A 19,222-nucleotide genomic window follows, 5' to 3' on the forward strand; every position below is an offset into this window, starting at 1 on the left:
CCCAGTCCCTGACTTGGGTCACAACCCCCATCCTTCTCCCAAACTCCCTCTCAGACCCTACAACTTCTCCTGCACCCCAATCCCCTACCCCAAGCTCCTTTCTGCACTCAACTTCCACCCCAGACCCCGTCCTTTGCCCGTTAATACCATGGAGGAGTGCGGACCTTGATCACTTACCAAATTCTTGGCATACCTCCCCATAAAAAATTAATACCCACCCTAATCTACCTTGTTTTGTTCATCTGCACCTGTATTAACTTCATCCAAGAATGTGACCATTCAAAGGTGCATAATTTACTTCTGCCATGCTCTCGTAAATAGTTCATGCTACATTTCTTCTACTGTTTGCTGAAATGTGGATTGAGGGGGCTTCAACAAACTAATAAGGACTCTTAACACTCATGTTGTGGTTCTGAGGCTGGGGAAGTGGGAGAGCACGGGTCATCCTATTACATCTGTGATTTAATATGCTGAAGAGATACCTTAGTATCTGATTTACCAGATTTGGTTTTTGAGCCCTTTTCCTTAGGGGTGGATCAAGTATGTCCTCTTTCTGGCGCTGTATGTAGAAAAATAAGAGAGGAAAATTAAGTGGCCTCCTCTGATTCTGCACCATTAGATGCTGCGCTGTTCAGGTAACACATTAAACCTAGAGCCTTGCAACGTGTTTCCAAGGAAACCAGAGACAATACAAAAGCTAGCAGCTTGCTGATGTGCTGCAGACGCCATCCAGGTTCCATCAGAAGACTGAACACCAATTTGGGCTCTATTTTGGTGAATGAAGCTTGCTGTTTTCCACTTGGGGGTGAACCTTTGCACAAAACTTCAGGGTTACAAATCCCACCTGAATCCAACCCCAAGGAAGTGTTCACACTCGGGATGTGAAAGCGTAACCATGGGTGCGGTTAACCGACGAGCCTGGGCTCACTGGTTAACCTTCATGGTTTCACGCAGGATCCTGGCATGCACGGGGAGCTGGCTTAAAAGCCGGCTCCTGACACCCCACCCTCCTCCACGCTGCTGCCTCTGTATCGGGGGGAGCCACCTTCCTCTCCCCCCTTCACGTAACCATGTAACTACTGAAATTTTCAGCGGTTACATGTTTACTCGATTAAACACATTTTAGCATCCCTAGTTCACATAACGCTATGTGACCTGAGGCCCAGGCCATACAAATCCAAATTGCCGTTGTTTATACAGTTTGAGCTAGACCAAGGTCTCTTGTGTCAAACACGGATGTCTATCTGAGTACAGGCCAGACCTCCCTGGTCCGGCACTCCTGGGACCCGACCTGTCCCGGAAGGAAGTTTGCCAGACCAAGGGAGACCGGCCCTTCTGCTGACAGACTCCAGGCTCTCCCAAGATCTGTCAGCAAATTGCCAGCCTTGCCTGCCCCCGGGCCACTGGGCTTCCAGCTCCTTGGCCAGCCCCAGGGCAACTGGGACTCCACTGCCCCAAAGCTGCCAGCCTTAGCTGCTCCAGGGCACCTGGGGCTGTGCTGCGCTGGGACTCAGCTGCTCTGGGCTGCAGCCCTGCGGCTGCTCTTAGCCGGGGCTCTCTGGTCCAGCGGCTCTTTGGCCTAACAACGTTCTGCTGGACCACAGATGTTGCCGGTCCCGGATCAGAGAGGTTCAACCTGTAGCGGCATTTTTCCAAGACAAGTAGGAAATAATGAAGGTTCCAATAAGGTTAGATGGCTATTGCTACTCAGCTTGTTATGTCTGCTCCAGCTTTTTAAGAAGCTTGATCATACCAGTTCAGTATTACAAAGTTTCTAGCACTGGTAAGGCCACAGTCCAATCCTGGGATCCAAACACCCCTGAAATTTGGGGATAAGATCCAGATTCGTATTCAAACGTTGTAGGTGGCCTCCGTTCTGCGAGTGATGTGTTTAGACCACTGGACTGTGACCCAGGAGATCTAGGTTCAGTTCTCTTCTCTAACATTCTCTCAATGTGTCCTCAGGGAAGTCTCTCTGGCCCAGAACCTCAAAGCCACTTAGAAATCAGTTTGAATTGGGCGTCTAAATACCTTTGAGCCTTAATGTCTGGAGTCTCCGTTCCTCATCTTCCAAATTGGGAGAATAATACTTCCCGTGTCCCACCTTGTCTTACCTACCCAGATCGTCAGTGCTCCAGGGCAGGGACTGCCTCTGCTTCTGTGTTTATACTGCTGCTAGCACACTGGGACCTGATCTATTTGGAGTGACTAAGCACAACTGTAACACTTCTACTAAGAATCTTGAAACCAAGCCCCAGAGCTGAACACCACAGACTTGGGGGATGTTGAGGGTTGAACCCCAGCTCTACATTCAGAGCTACCGTATGTTGGAAATGCATAGTATGAAAATACAACCTTCAAGTCTGTTCCTTAACTCTCTTGCAGGAGTTGATCACTGCTTGGTACATTGGCTTCCTGTGCCTCATTCTGGCCTCTTTCCTGGTGTACTTGGCCGAGAAAGGAGAAAACGAGCACTTCGATACATATGCAGATGCGCTCTGGTGGGGCCTGGTGAGTAATTTCCACAAAGCAGCAGCTGCTGGTTATTAAAATGAAACGGCCATTAACCCCCCTCCTCTATCGCGTATGTGAGGAATTGACGGATGAGCGTTTAGCTAGCATTAGCAGGAGATGGTTGCTGGCTACTTGATTTAAATACTTTTCACAAATATGCCCCTTAGAGAAACTACACTGTTTCATTCCATGAATTAGCCAGATTCTGGTCAGTTACAGAAGAGGCACCTCTGCTTCTGGAACTAGGGAAGAAGGGTCTTGTCATTGCAACTTTGTCACCAGCTGGCTGATGTGAGAGTTTTAATGGGGTCCGGAAGGGATCTGTGTTCAGCTGTGCCAATAGGAAGTTACTCATGATAAAATGAAGCGGGGGTTGTAGGAGGTGCCACTCAGAGGCTCCTCGCAGATGTCACCACGTAAGATGTGCGTCTGGAGAGGGTTGGGTTGGTTGTGGACGTCAGCCATGTAGGGTTCAAGGAAGCTTAGCACCATGTGGGAGGGGGGAGGGGGTGGAAAGGAAGGGATGGAATATGAGCAAAATCAGGAAAGGAGAAGAATCAGACACTATACAGTGTTCAACTATATTTGGAAGTCACCGAATGGAGTGGAAATCTATTCAGACTAACCCTGCACTGCCTAGTCTTGCAATATAAAACTAGCAGCATTGTCTAGTGCAGTGTTTCTGAAACTGTGTTCCGTGGCACACCAGTGTGCCACAAAGCAGTTGGAGGTGTGCCACGGAGAACAACAGAATTCAAAATGGCCACCCTTAAAGGGGCAGGCAACCTTTTTCGTTTTTCTCGATAACTTTCCCCGGGCCCTTTTTAGACCTCAATAACTTCTCCCCAACCTATTTTCTTTTTCCTCAACAAAAAATCCTTGGTGTTCCTCATAAAAAAAAAATATTGTTTGGTGTTCCTCGGTCTTAAAAAGTTTAAGAAACACTGGTCTAGTGACTTGAGCTGAGCAAAGAGCCAGGAACTCCTGCCTTCTGATCAAAATTCTGCATTAGCATAACTCATGGCCTTGGGCAAGTTTCTTAACTTCTCTGTGCCTCAGTGCTCTCACCTGTAAAATAGGGATAATGATGCACTCCAACATCATGGAGCTTGGACTAGTTAACTAATTCTCCAATTATACATGGGGGCAAGAGAGAGGAGACTATGACTCATTTTTGTGAACACTTCCAGTTGCCTAAAAGTGCTAAGTATTATTATCCATGTTCCTTCTGGGTTTGTGGCCTCAAGGGGGCTTGTCATCCTTTCTCTGTGTCAACCCTCAATTAATTTTCCTCACTTATAAGGGTCCCTTATGCCCCAGAATAACTGGGGTTATTCTGTAGGCAGCCTTGCCGGGATGTAGTTTAGCCTTCCAGGTTTGGTCCTCTACAATGAGCGCAGTTCAGCGGAACCTCATTCATTTCTGACTATGGGACTCAGCCCAGTCATGGAATTTGGCCAATGGAAAAATTCCCATTGGCGTCAGTGGGCTTTGGCGTAGACTCCCCGTGAATAAGCAGCAAACCGTGGGCCAGAACGTGGAGGTGTTCACTGGCCTTCTGACTTCAGCTGCACATAAGAGTTGGACACAACTCTAGTCTTCAAAGGTGGGCGTCCAAGAGCTGTGTAGGGAAGTTCTGCTGTCGTTATTCTACCGGCATCCAAAAACTGCTACCTCCTGACCATGCCCATGCTGGCTTCCCACTGCAGCCAGCGTGAAGCCACGTGTACCCAACAAGCGTAGACAATGTCTAAGTGACTTCGCTGCCCAAGCCCCATTGGGCTTCAGCATTTTGGAGAATCCCACTCAAGTGCCAGCCCTGAACCGTTGACAGTCCACGATTCCAGGCTTCAGAAAGGGATAAAAGCCCAATCGCCCTACTTATGTATGTAGCAAGCACTAGACAATGGCAGTTCTTAAATAGGCTCCAGCCACATTGGTGTTAGTTATCTAACATGGGGGTGGGCAATAGTTTTTGACTGCGGGCCACTTCAGAAATGTTTGAGGTGGCCCCGGGCTGCCTCAGAAGGGGCGAGGCCTCAGGCAGAAGGGGCGGGGCCAGGACACTTCCGTGCATCCCACTCGCAGACCCTGATTGGTCTGCGGGTGGGGAGCACATGAAGCCTTTGCCCCAGCCCCCCCCAGAGAGAACCGCAAGTTGTTCTGAACCTCGGTTGTGGCAGGAGACTTTGCACACTCCCCCCTCACCCCCAGCTCAATCAGGGCTTGAGGGTGAGGGGGAAGCACACGAAATCTCCTCCCGCCCTTCCCCCTGTCCTGCATGGAGCGTGTGGTGCTTAGAAGCACTGTGTCTCTTGCAGGGCGGGAGGAGACTTCACGTCTTCGCCACCCCCTTCCCGCCCCCAAGCCCTGATTGGGGGAGGGGGAGCGCACAAAGTCTCCTCCCACCCTGCCCCCTTCCTACAAGAGTTGACTCTAAACTCTGCGCTCTCTAGGCCCTGATTGGCCTGGGGGTGGAGGAGTGGCAGGGCCTCTGTGGGCTGGATCAACCTGCCTGGCGGGCCGGATCCAGCCTGCCCACCCCTTTTGCCCACCCTGGTCTAAAATCTCATGGGCTTCATGGAAGAAATGCTCCTGTCCATAGGGCTCAGGACCGTGGCTTTCAGTGGTGGTACAGCCTTTGTACACTGTAGGTCAGGGGTGGGCAAGGTACCTCTTGTGGGCCAGACGCGTCTTGCCAAGCCACCGGATCCGGCCAGCAGACTCCCCTGCTGGGACCCTCAGACACGCAGCAGTACAGGGCGGCTCCATATAGCTCTCTACTCTGGGAGGCAGGGGAAGCTTTGTGTGATCTCCCCACCCCCAACCTAATCCTCAGCTCCTGTTGGCCAGAGACAACCAGCCAGTAGGAACTGACTCCAGTCAATCTGTCAGCTCTTATTGGCCAAAAACAGCCAGTCAATAGGAGATGAAAGACTGGCCTTGGAGATGGGGGCAGCACAAGCCTCTCCTCCCTCCCGGAGCTGAGAGCCACATGAAGGGAGCAGCATGCAGGGAGCCCAGTCTGTGTTGGGGGTGCTGCAGGGCTGCTGGCCGGGAAATGCTTAGGTAAGTGCCTCCAAGCCAGAGCCTGCCTCTGGCACCCTTGCTCCTCCTGCACCCCAACTCCCTCCCCCAGGTCACCATCCAAGCCCTCTGCACCCTCCGTGACCCAGGACACAACTCCCTCCCAGACCTTGCACCCCCTCCTACACCCCGCCCCCAGGCCTGAATCCTCTTCTGCTCCCAAACACCTTCCCAGACCCTGAACCCGAATCCCGTGCCCCAGGTCACAACCCCCCCTTCACGCAAACTCCTTCTCAGACCTCACAGTATCTCCTGCATTCCAGTCCCTTACCTCATGCATCCTTCTGCACCCAACCTCTATTCTAGACCCCACATCTCCTCCACAGAAAAGTGCAGCCATATTTTGACCACCCACCAAAAATTATTCCCCACCCCTGCTCTTCACTGGGAATACTGAAGACACAATGCTTCTAGGAGCTCACACTGGGATGCTAAATGCCATATCACCTCCTACCATGCACTCAGTTCTACCACCACAGTTGAGCCATATCTAAAAGAGGTATTGGATTACTAAATGCACATGGATCCTGTATTTTGACAAGCGCCTGTTGGTGTTAATTATTTGTAATAATCCATCATAGTACACCATTAAATATACTGAAGTATATTTCGTAAAAGTACAGAGGTCTTAGTAATAGAATGCGTTCAGTCGCGAAGTCTCTCTGTCGTTAAATCTTTGCTGACAAGTGCAGAGAGGACATTGCTGCTGTTTAGTTTTCGTGTGTGTGTGTGTGTGTGTGTGTGTGTGTGAATTATTGGATTAGCAGATAAACAAAGGGAGAATTAACGAGGTTCTAATCTACTTTGTCTATTGTTCTCCTGCTCCAACACTTTCTGGGAGCCAGTCTCAGCTTCAGTGCAAAGCTTGTTAAAACCTACCGAAGGGCCTCCAACCCACATGCCAGGTCTTAACAGCTCCAAGCTTTGGGAGGGATCAGCTGGTCCAACACTTGGAAGAATGCTGGTATTAAATTGCTTTCAAGTTCAGGCTTTCAAATGCATGTGTTACAGTTAGGAAAACAAAGCGTAGTTGACCTAACTAGGGTTGCCAGGTGGTTTAACCAAATTACCGACCCCCCCCAAAGTAAAAAAAAAAAAGTAAATAATAAAAAAGCATGGCCCCTTTCAGAGTGCTTGCAGAGTCAGAATAGGGATAGGAACAGGGGAGAGGTTGAGCACTAAGACCCAGGGAAGGCATTGCTTCCCCTTGGTCTTTAGGCTTTTTGCCAGGGGCCATTTTGTTTTCTTGATCAAGCCAGAACGCAGCTTCCCTGCGGAGCCAGGTAAGAAGGCTGTCCGGGGGCTGGAGGTGTTGGGGGCCTGAGGTAGGGGGGAAGGCCGGGGACTGGACCCAGTTGCCGAGTGTGTCATAGGGTTTTCAGGTGTCTGGTATTTTCACCTGTTGGCTGGGAAAAAAAAATCAGAAAATACCAGACATTTTAGGTGTCCGGTATTTTCTGAATTTTTTTACCAGCCAGGAGGCGAAAATACTGGACTGTCCAGGTCAATACTGGACACCTGGCAACCCTAGACATAACTAGAAAACAATGAGAAAAATTCAAAGCCACGTTTCGTACTCTTTCCTCCCCTTCAAAACAAATAGACTGCTGCATGTTGCAACACACTGCACCCCATGGGGACGTGTCCGGCTTCTCACTGCTGCCAGCATGTCTCCTACACATGTAAACAATGTCCAAGTCCTTCAGCATTTTGGAGAACCCCATCCAAGCTCCATCCCTGAACAAGTGATAGTCTAAGACAGCAGGCTTCTTCCAAAGGGCTGGCAGAAAGGAATAAAAGCTCACAGTCAACCTAATTGTGTATGAAGCAAGCACTAGACCGCCTCAGTCCTTAAATATGCTCCAGCCAACTCAGTGTTAGCTGGCTAACAGCTCATAGGTTTCATAGCAGAAAATGTTCCTCCTACCAGTCTTTTCAAAGGCCTCAGGCTTTCTAGGGCATTGCGGCACTTGTACTACGGGATCACTAAGAATACTGAAGACACAATGCTGCCAGGAGCTCTTTATGGGTCTAACGGAGCTGCTTGAAAATGGGGGATAATACACAATGAAGCATTTGCAGTATTTTTCCTGTCCATTTTTTCACTGACATCCAAAATTGCAATGGAAATGTCCATTGAAAAATGTAGAGGCGTTGTACAGCCAAATAACCGGTCTTGCAGCTTTTGGTATTGCCCCTAGAGACTTATCCAGCCGTCCCGCCCAACCCTGCTTCAGCATTTCTCTGTGTCCGGTCTAAATGGGGATTTAACTCCCTGAGGGCTGGAAGTTAGGGAGCAGACACCCACAAAGGGTTTGAAATGCGGGGATGACCCGCTAGCCTCACTGAAATCAATGGGTCAGTGTTTCACCCCAGTTCCACATTTTGCAGCTTAGACCCATCTCTGGGTAAGAACAAACCTGAACTTTGTTCTGGCCACTGAGGGTGGTCTTGCATCACCAAGGAGTGGGGGAGTCACTGGGCCCTGCACCCCATCCACAGACAGATGTGACACTCAGCCAGTGGGTAGAACAGGAGGTTTATTAGTCGACTGGGACATAGCGTGGAACAGACTTGTCACCATGGAAACCAGAAGCAGTCAGTGCAATCCATCTTTGGGAGGGGGGGGGCCCTGGCCCTCCCCTAGCCTCCTAATCCAGCCAAACTGAGCCACTCCCAGTAGCCTGGTCCCAGATCCCCAGCTAGTCTCCTCCTCCGGCCTTTGTCCTGCTTTCCAGGCAAAAGATGTCACCTGGTTGCATCCTCTCCTGATCTCAGGTTACAAAGAACATCCACTGTTGTGTATTATGTGTGTGGGGGAAATTCCCATCATTACTTAGCCCAGTGTTTCTCAGCCAGTGGTACGAGCACCCTTAGGGGTACTTGAGAGAAGTCCGGGGGGTATGTCAACACACCTGACATTTGGAGAAAACTGAAATTTTGTTTTAAGTTTTACAGCACTTTATTATTTTTGTACTTTTTACACCCAAAAATGTCAGCTCCCGTCCGGCTACAATTAAGTTGTTTAAACAAATGTGTTGCAATGGTAGGGGAAAAAGTGTGTGTCTGAAAACTGTAGGTACTGGGAGTACTTATATTTTTTTTTAAAAAAAGGGGGTACTTTATAAAAAAAGGTTGAGAACCACTGATCTAGGTATTGGTTCAGTGACCCGGGAAACTGAGGTACACACACATGGGGCCACTATAGGATATCACATGCAGCATAGCAAGGTGAATAAAACCCCAACTTTGTCACACCCTGAAATGCTGAACCGTGGCTCTGGCACTGAAGGGGAATGGCATAGGACACAAGATACCGAAAATAAGTTTGTATCCAAGTCCAACCCTTCCTTTGTACGTCTGCAACAACACTTTCTGAGATGGCGGAGTAATTGATCACATATTGCTTCGACTGTGAGTGCTTCAGGGCAAGGGTCTATCTCTTTTACAGCACCTAGCACAAAGGGGTCCTAGCCTGTAGGTACTTCTTCAGCACAAATCAATCACAGCATGGACAGAGGTCTGAATCCAGACTCCAAATGCAAGACTCACCCCCAGCTTTTGGGAACTGTTTGGGTTCTTCTCTGGATCTGAACGGAGTGGCTCTGGCCTAGCTAACTCCCTACTACAATCTGTACAGGAGCATCTCAGGGTATGTCTAGACTATATGGCTCTGTCGCCAGAGCCATGTAGATTAGTTTACTAGACAGACCCAAATGAAGCGGCGATTTAAATCATCGCCGCTTCATTTAAATTAACATGGCTGCCGTGCTGAGCCGATCAGCTGTTTGTCGGTTCAGCGCACTAGTCTGGACGCTCCGTGGTCGACATCAAAGGCATTTGTTGACCGCCCCGGTAAACCGCATCCCACGAGGCATAACGGGGTGGTCGACAAATGCCTTTGCTGTCGACTGCGGAGCGTCCAGACTAGCCCACTGAGCCAACAAACAGCTGATCGGCTCAGCACGGCAGGCATTTTAATTTAAATGAAGCGGCGATTATTTAAATCGCAGCTTCATTTGGGTCTGTCTAGTAAACTAATCTACACAGCTCTGGCGACAGAGCCATGTAGTCTAGACATACCCTCAGTGACTATGAAATAAAGCTGTTTCCACGTGTGTTTCAATATAAATCAACCATTAGGATGCATTTTGCGAAGTGCTAGGTCTAAATGGCATCTGAGAGAAGGCGCTGGCAGTGCTTATGTCTAGGAAATGCCACTGATTATATTTTTCTTCCTTTAAAAATGAGCGTGTTTTAAGGCTTCCTTAGTCCCAATGCTATTTGAACCCTCCGAGGCAGCTGTGCCCAACGCACTTGAGGAGGAGGGGCAAGTTCAAGTTCAGAGTGACATGTGGGAGTGCTGCTTGCAGAAGCTTCCTGGGAGATGTTTTGGGTCAGCGCATTCCTGTTTGCTCCACCCTCTCCTGGCTTGCTCCGCCCACTTCGGACTGCCAGGGTTGCAACCTTCTGTGACCCTATCCAGGGTGGATTTTTCCATAGCTGGATGCCACCAGCCTGTTTCCCCGTCCTTTGCCAGCCAGATCTGTGGGGCAAGACTGTACCTGTCTCTCCTCCGGCATTCGAGTGCTCCTGGGTATCTTTGCAAATCTCCCATGGCACACGACCCCGCCCCCTGCTTGGAATAGTGTAGTAAGAGTGGGACGAGAAATTCGTGAATCAGGCTATTTTATGCAGCAGTAATTTGTACTTTCAGGGTACTGTGCTCTTCTAAAATTGGAAGGGAAACCATTTAATAGGCACTGCTGGAAAGGGTTAGGAATAAACAGTTTCAGACCTTTCTGCATGGAAATATCCCTGCCTCATTTGAAAGGGCCTCGGCGGAAATGCTTCATGTGGGTTTGGGGAATACTGTGTTATTGTTCTCCGACCAGAAGGAGCCATTTTGTCTCCTACACAGGCGCTTTGGATTAACCTGCATAAGCCAAAGCAGTGATGTGTATTCAGCCATCGAATGAGAGAAGCTGCCTGTTGTGAGGGGCTGCAGTAGCAGCTTGTACCCTTCTTCGCAGCATGTAAGGAGGATGGCCTAGTGGTTATCACACTGGACTGAGAATCCAAGGCTCTGGTTTCAGTGTCACAGACTCCCTGTGTAAACGTAGGCAAGCTAAGCTGGTCCAAAGGGGCGCTAGAGTTGATGTAAACTTTGCACCGTTCTGTGGATTCTCTCCCTCCGATCACAAGGGCTCTGGGACAGACTCGGTGTGGTCCAGAGAGTGAAGAGTCAGAGTGTGGTGGAAGGAGGCATGGCTGGGGAGACCCATGTCTGTGGATGTGTGCCCTATTCATGGCACTAGGGCAGCCCCAAAGTAGGGGAGGATCAAGCTGCTGCCTGGGAAGGATGAAATCTGCCCTTCTGAGCATCAGATTTCCCCACCGTGACACGGGGATAGTTGTATATGGAGGTTCCTGATGAAACATCCACTGATCTAGGGGAGGGCCTGAGGCAGGTGATGCTCCCAGTGCCAAGACAGATGGCCAAAAGACCTCTGAAATTGCCTCGGCAAGATGCCATTTCCCCCTGTTGGGCAGAGGATCTGTGACCCCAAGTTGTTGATGGTAGCTGGCTGTTTGCGTGCGGCAGCCATTGTGCTAAGTGTGGATGTGTAGACATAAGCACCAAGAATTTGTGACACTGCTGTGAGTGAATGTAGAAATGCAGGGCTGGAAGGGAACCTTGAGAGGCCGTGGGATTAGGGATACCTAGATGACCGAGGCAGGGTTGAGTATATCTAGGTCTCCCATGACAGATATTTGTCTAACCTGTTTGTGACAGGGTCAGGCCAGGGAGCTGCTACAGAGAGGGGAAAAGGCAACCCAAAAGGGAAAAACCCTGTGAGAAGAAGCAGAGAACTGCAGCCTAATTAGATGCCAGCTGACTTCTCTGCTGTCTGTCTGAGGGCCTTTAAAAGCCTCAGCCATTGAGACCCACTGCAAAACCCCAAACTCGGGGGCTGAGGGGAGGAGGCCTACCCAGTGGTGGCTTGGGGAAGAGGGCCCTTGCCACCACTGGGTAGGGAGCCCGGCCAGGTGCCCACAGGCTCCCTCCCTAGCTACCTTTACCTAATGCTGGTCAAAATTGTTCTCTCCAATTTCTCCCTCTCTGTCTCTCTACCACCTTCCTTTTGTCCTCTCACTCTCCCCTCCAGCCTCCAACTGCTGAGGCTTTTAAAGGCCCTCAGACAGCCGAGAAGTCAGCTGGCCCCAATTTGCCTGAGCCAGCTCCCTCCCAGCTACATCTAATTGGGCTGCAGTTCTCTGCTTCTTCTCACGGGTTTTTTTCCCTTTTGGGCTGCCTTTTCCCTTCTCTGCAGCAGCTCCCTGGCCTGACCCTATCACAGTTCTTAAAACACCTCCAGCGATGGGGAGTCCATAATTGGATAATAACCAGTCCAGAGCTTAACTATCTCCTTAGTTATACATTTCTAATAACTAATCTATATCTTCCATGTTGCAAAGCTGATTACTTCTTGTCCTACTCGGACATGGAGAACAATTGTTTTCTATTTTACATGTTGGAAGACGGTTGTCGTGTCTCGACTGAATCTTCTGTTCTCTAGACTAAACAGGCCCAGTTCTTCCAACCAGTTTTTCAGTTCTTCTAAACCAGTTTCCATGGTGCTACTGCACAGACAAAGCAGTTGGAGGAACTTTGCACTGCCCTGTGCCATCAGTGAGCTAAGTACTCAGCAATGTGGCTCGGTTGCTATAGAGAACATAAAAGACCTTGTATAAATGTCTCTGCTAGGTTCCAACACGACTGAACATACGTACAGCTATAGGAATAGCCCTAATTTATGTTACTATATATTTTAGAAATGTGTGTCTGTCCGTCTGTGAGTCAGTTTGTTCAAGAACTGCTCCTAAATGGTAAGAGCTACCAAATTGGATATGCAGCTTCCTCTTATAACTTAAAGCAAGATCCAGGTTTGGTTGTGCCAGGACAATGGGATGTGCCTGGAATTTGATTGTTTCTCATAAAATGGAAAGGGAGGGAGCTGGTAGAAGGAACAGTCATACTATAGAATGACCACAGGGGGGCAGCAAGGGGCCAGAGATGTGGACCGGGACAGCTATAACCCCATTTGGTCAACAGGAGGCAAGGATTGAGAAAGGGGCAGCTATCTACTATATATTTCAGAGAGTTTGTCTGTTTGCATATCTGTTTGTGGGTCTTTCTGTCCCCCAGGCGGGAGACATGCACCCCTTCACTGGCTGCACCAACTGCAGCAGCCACAGAGAGGCGTTTCTCTCTTGGCCCCAAGCTGCTGCGGTGAGAGAGGGCTGTGGTTTTCTTCTTTCCCTGGGGCATCCTGCAAACTGACCCTCTCTTTCCCAGCCCTACCCCAGAGCAATGATTTAAATGAAGAAAAACAAATCTTATTCGAGTGAAGGAGCGTCGCTGGGTAAATCTTCTAGTGATCACTAAGATAGAGACGTATCCTATGGAAAGGTAGCATCCTGGGAGCTGGACTAGGAATAACCGGGGAAGGAGAGATTGTGCTGAAGAGAGAATTGCGTTCAGCTGTTGTTTCACTTTCCAGTATAAGCCCTGGAGTGAACCAGCTTTGATTCTTTCTTTCCTCAGATTACACTCACCACCATCGGCTATGGGGACAAGTATCCGCAGACCTGGAATGGACGTCTCCTGGCGGCAACTTTCACTCTCATCGGGGTCTCCTTTTTTGCCCTTCCTGCTGTGAGTAAGCGCCCAGACTTAACTGTAAAAGCAGAACACAATCTTTTCTCTAGACAGTCCTGATTACGTGCACCGGGGCTGCCGTCTCGCCTGTACGGCTCTCTCCAGATTTTTTTTTTTTGAGGATGTTGCTGACCTTGCAGACATTCAATTCCTTATTGCAGGGAAAGGATTTCAGCTCAATGGCCAAATCCCAGTATTGCCAGCACCCCGTGTTCAAAACTGATGAGTCAGGCCCCCTGCGGCCACTCGATGCAGTCATGAGATTAAAAAGATATATTGTGGGATCCATTTTGCTTTCCTTTCTGGTTTTCTAATGTGCAATGTTTGCACCGTTGAGTTTTCCATTGCAACCATGAAAGCTACAAACTTCGCGCCCCCCCCCCCCCCCAAGAAGAATTGAGCCTCACATCATCACATGAATCCAGGAACGGGAGTTATAAGAAAAACATCAAATGTTGTGAGACTTGTGGTAAAGTCCAGGGATGTGAACGGATGATGCTTAGCGGGTACCTGAGAACAGGTGCTTGGAGCAGACCCCTGCCTGTGGCCTGCTGCTCCAGCCCCAGGGGGGGCTGGGACCTGACTGTCCCATGCATGGGGGAGGGGTAGAAGCGGCAGCACTGTGCATGGAGGGGCGGAGCAGGAGCTGGCAGCTCCACCAGCTGGGGGCTGCTCCAACCAGGCTGGAGCATTCCCCCCTGGAATCTCGGTTAACTGGTTAAACCGAGGGTATAACCGGTGAACTGATTCACCGGGATATTACCTCCCTAGTAAAGTCATGAGAGCTGTCAACACTGATTTAACCCAAAGAGCGGCAGGATGCCTGACATGCCCATGGATGGAAGTGAGCACTAAAAGATTAGAACTGCTCCATCTTTTGCATGGATAAGATCCATAGAGCCGGATTCTGAGCGGACATAAATCAGTGTCGCTCCATTGGTTTACACCAGCAAAGGATCTGTTCCAAGGCTGATGCATGAAAGGAGTTTTGAATTAATCTTTGTTTATGAGAGAGGAAGGGTTCAAAGGAAGAACCCTTGCCCATAGGGGAGAGCTTTCATAATTAGTTGCACTGAAGCCCTTGAGATTAGCGTTCACTGTAACTGGAGCCAGAGTTTCCAATAACTTCATCTCCCATTCTGACCCTCGGTCAGGGCCAGATTTTCCAAAAGTTCTGAGCTCCTGCTAACTTCAAGGCTTTATTAAAATACTCCAAGCTCTCTGGGTCCTAGTTGTAGGGGCAAAGTGCTTTTGAAAGCTTGGTCTTGGTCTTTTTTTGTTTATTTCCTGCCACCAAACGTGGCATTTCAGGGAACGTGAAAACAACCATATAATCCTGCAGTCCATTCAGGCTTACGTCTCTGTAGACTAGAAACAATCACAGAAAAATAGCTAAGCCACAATAGTGTAATATGTTTCATACTACTCCGGCGCATTGCTGCATTCTGGCTCCCCACAAGTTCTTTGTCTCAACATAGAGGAGCAACACCAGAGAGACGCCGCTCTTCTTACTGACCGGCTTCTGTAGATATGAATGGATAAGGCTCACGGTGGGAGTTAGAGGACAGGATAAACATTCTGTATTGTGCGCTGCAAAAGAAATAAAAAAAATGTGGATAACTGAAACTTTTGGCCTTGATTTTGGTCTGCTAAATGGTCACAACACAGTGCGAGTGCTGTTTGCCTTTTCTGGGCCAAGGCGATGATTGGCTTAAGCTACCACCGTCAGTGTTGCAAAGGGTAAGGAGTTGATTTCAGAACACTGCTTTTTTTTTTCTTGGTGGGGATAATTGACAGAACTGCAACCTTTCATTGCAGCACTTGAGAGAAGTAAAACATTTACCCCCAGACTCCATATCACTCAGTCATAGCATCTGATAGCGGGTAGAACTTATTAGCTTAGGGATAGGGGAAGTACAAGATGCTCTTGATGAGACAGAAAACGAGAAGAGAACAAATCTCTACTCTGTGTCGATTAGGCTCCAAAATTGGAGTCTTACGTCTAGTTCTGGGCATCTTTCAAGAAAGATGTGGAGAAATTGGAGAAAGGCCTGAGAAGAGCAACAAAAATGAGTAAAGGTCTAGAGAACATGACCTAGGAGGGAAGACTGAAAGAATTGGGTTTGCTTGGTGTGGAAAGGAGAAGACTGAGAGGGGACATAATAGCAGTTTTCAAGTATCTAAAACGGTGTTACCAGGAGGAGGGACAAAAATTGTTCTTGTTGGTTTCTGAGGATAGAACAAGAAGCAATGGGCTTACAATGCAGCAAGGGAGGTTTAGGTTGAACATTAGGAAAAACTAACTGTCAGGGTGGTCAGACACTGGAATGAATTGCCTAGGGAGGTTGTGGAATCTCCATCACTGGAGATACTTAAGAGCAGGTTGGATAGACATCTATCGGGGATGATTTAGATGGTGCTTGGTCCTGCCGTGAGGGCAGGGGACTGGACTTGATCTCTTGAGGTCCCTTTCAGTTTTAGTGTTCTATGATTCTAAGAGAGAGCTGTCAGGGTAGGGCTATTACAAACACAACCTTTTAGAACAAGGCTAATGCATAGATGACTCCAGATGGTCTTGTTCTTTCTTCCAGGGCATTTTGGGTTCTGGCTTCGCGCTGAAGGTTCAAGAACAGCATCGGCAGAAGCACTTTGAGAAGAGGCGAAACCCTGCAGCTGGCTTGATTCAGGTTAGCACGGATCCTGACGACAGAGATTCGCTGTGTGATCTCCCATGATGTTCGCAGCTGCTCTGTCTTGACAGATGTTCCTGCCCAGCGATGACGGTCCAGGGTAGCTGGGTGTTTGAGGGTGTTACACTTACACATTGGAAACAATTCCTGGCTACAGATATACTGATACCAAGGAGTCGTGTCTGTCTGGAGGGTTCCAGAAGAATTGCTTCTGATTAACTCTTTGCCTTTAAATAAGGGAGATCTTGTTATGCTTGTGGAAGTGGGAGACTTTCTGTGTGGCCAGGCAAGGCATAGTGCAGGGAAGTGCTGTGTTGTTCTCTCCACCTCGCTCTTTCCCTGCCCTCCTGGAGCCTGGAAATCATGCCAAGGGTTTGGCAGGAAGTGAATATGAGTTTGCTCTGGGCTAAGCTGTGGTTACCACACTCAGTCCCCATCTGGCCTATCCCACAGTTGGCTTGACTGGCCAGATCTTCAGTTCCTGCTCTGGTTGCTTTCCGCTGCCTCAGCCAGAGCCTCTAATTGGACAGCTGACGAGTCCAGCTGCCAACGAGGTTCCACACGACCTGCACGCTGGGGGCAGGGAGGGGCCGTGCCATGACTGGGATGAAGTGACCGGAGCGTGGCGTAATCTTCACCCATTGCAGTGGTCCCTGTGGGACCATTTTTGGCCCCCAGCCAGTCCAGAATTGGGGAACAAAAAGGTGCATGAAAGCCACCTTCTCTCCACCCCCCGTCAGATCAGCTGATGGTCTGGTCCTGTGTCTTCAGTGCTGAATGACCAGTGTAAAAAACCCACTTTGCCTCCTCCAGGAAGGGATGCGGTTTCTCAGGGGAGTGTTTGAAAGCCAGGCCAGGGCAAAGTAAAGAGTTTCAATGGCACCTTCCTCTCATTATAGGTCTTCTTCATTAGGGCCACGTCTGTACTCCAGAGGTCAATCTTCTGGTGTTCGATTTAGCAGGTCTAGTATAGACCTGTAAATTGAACGCTGAGGGCAGTTCCGGCCAGCATCTGTGGGGACATCGCTACGCCCAGCTTGAGGTAAACTGGCTCCAGCGACGTAGAATATGTCGCTGGAGCTGCGTGCCTGAAGTCGACCTTCCAGGTCTAGTGTAGACCTGACCTGAGTGCCTTGTCTAATTCCCAAACAAGTCAATGGATGTCTTTCCGTTGACTTCCTTGTACTGTGGATCAGACCCTAACTCTCATTCTAACCAGCCTCCTAAGAAGGAACACAAGTGTCCGTCATGGCAAAAAAAAGACTCATGGGAGTGAATCTCAGGGTTTGCGTCAACTGAAGGAGCTCTGGGTGGTCAGGGCTAAAAACAGCAGTGTAAATGTTCCGAGCTGGAGTCTGGGCTATGAAACCCAGCAATCCTGAGCCCAAAGAGCTACACTACTCCTTTTAGCTCTGTTCTGAGCCAAAATCAGTTAATCCACGCTCTTGAGTGTTGCTGCTGCAGGGTGTTTATTTGCAGCAAAGTGTTTAAGTGCAGACGTACCCTTTATCCTTACACCTAAGAGTACCACTAAGGTACGAAATAGCGCAAGTGACACTTTTTAAGAACGTTATCAGTCGGAAATGAACTCAAGGAATCAGCATCTGGCTGACAGGCGAGGGACCTTTATAATAAACCCTCTCAGATTAATTGTTTCCGATTCCGTGTTCTTTGAGACTCTCCGGAGGAGGAGAAAGGAAGGTGGCATTTTGAGGCAGCTCAAAAGGTGCTAGACAGCAGCCCTGAAAATAAATGCCAGGAAATCATTTGCAGGATGACAGCAGATGCTGTCAGCCAGACGGGGGGGTGGGAGGGAGAAGGGGAGAAAAGACACAAAATCCAAGCAGATTTAGTTAATACATAATGCAGGCACATTAATTAATTCATCCTGTTTCCCCCCACTTGCTTTTATGCAGAAAGAAAATGTATATGAATATGATGCTGCAATTGGGAGTATTTTTTTCATAGAAGCAGATGTCTGTGCATAAGGCACTAGTGCCGTCTAAATAATAGTCTGCTCGTGGAGCAGCAAAGCCATCTCCGAGGTCTTCCAGGCTGAGGATGTCTACACTGCGGCTGTGTCTACACTGGGCCACTTATTCCGGAAAATCATCCGCTTTTCCGGAATAAGCTGCGAGCTGTCTACACTGGCCCTTGAATTTCCGGAAAAGCAACGATGCTCTACTGTACAAAATCAGCCGTTATTCCGGAAAAACGATTCTGCTCCCGCTCGGGCATAAGTTTTTATTCCGGAACACTGTTCCGGAAAAGGGCCAGTTTAGACAGCCCAGTAGTCTTTTCTGGAAAAAAGCCCCGATCACGAAAATGGCGATCGGGGCTCTTTTCCGGAAAAGCGCGTCTACATTGGCCACAGATGCTTTTCCGGAAAAAGGGCTTTTCCGGAAAAGCAGCCTGCCAATGTAGACGCTCCTTTTCCGGAAAAACTGAAAACGGAATAGTATTCCATTTTAAGCATTTCCGGAAATTCATGCCAGTGTAGATACAGCCTGCATGTTTATTTCAAAATAAGCTATTCCGGAATAGTTATTCCGAAATAGCATGTCTGCACTGCTGGGAGGCCTCAAAATCAGTCTGAGGTAGGCTTCACTAATGTAGACGTGCTATCTCCATTTAGAACCCCACGAGGAATCACTTAGAATGGCCCTGGACAGGGGATATTTCGAAATAGAAGCAGTGGAGAGTCTACACATGCCTTGTTTCGAAATAGCTTTTTCGGAATAGGTGTTATTCCTCGTAGAATGAGGTTTACAGATTTCGGAATAAGCCATCTGTTAGTTCGAAATTATTTCGAAATAACGGAATGGCTGTGTAGATGCTCACATTCTTATTTCGGAATAATGCTAGTTATCTTGAAATAACGGTGCAGTGTAGACGCATCCTGAGAGACCCTGTTCTTTATAAATAAAACCCAGCAGAGTAGGAACCCAGCGAGAAACACTGGTTCAAATCTGAGGATCTGATTCAGACCTCAGAGTCACGTAAATCAGGTGTAGCAGCTGTAGCAGCGCTGTTGGAGTCGATGGAGATGCAGACGCGCCAATTTCAGATCAGCATGAGTCCCAAAAAGCATGTTTGCACTACAGGAAAGATCGACCCTCCAGAGGTTGATCTTCCAGCATTCGATTTTGTAGGTCTAGTGTAGACCCCACAATCGAACACTGAGGGCAGCCCCTGCAAGCGTCCGGTA

General features: G+C 48.8%; 1 protein-coding gene across 5 annotated transcripts in view; it reads left to right on the forward strand.

The window, feature by feature from the left end:
- Positions 1-19,222, forward strand: part of KCNQ2 (potassium voltage-gated channel subfamily Q member 2) — a 164,736-nt gene that overhangs the window by 84,581 nt on the left and 60,933 nt on the right. For all 5 annotated transcript variants that reach the window (XR_012896482.1, XM_075901038.1, XM_075901035.1 and 2 more), the window contains exons 5-7: positions 2,386-2,511; positions 13,211-13,321; positions 15,916-16,011. Coding sequence is in view for 4 of the 5 variants with exons in the window: in XM_075901038.1 (XP_075757153.1) it covers positions 2,386-2,511; positions 13,211-13,321; positions 15,916-16,011 (333 nt within the window). In the remaining variant the exon portion in view is untranslated. The remainder of the gene's footprint in view (positions 1-2,385; positions 2,512-13,210; positions 13,322-15,915; positions 16,012-19,222) is intronic.

This window comes from Pelodiscus sinensis, chromosome 18, assembly GCF_049634645.1.
Source record: "Pelodiscus sinensis isolate JC-2024 chromosome 18, ASM4963464v1, whole genome shotgun sequence".
Taxonomy (NCBI): Eukaryota; Metazoa; Chordata; order Testudines; family Trionychidae; genus Pelodiscus; species Pelodiscus sinensis.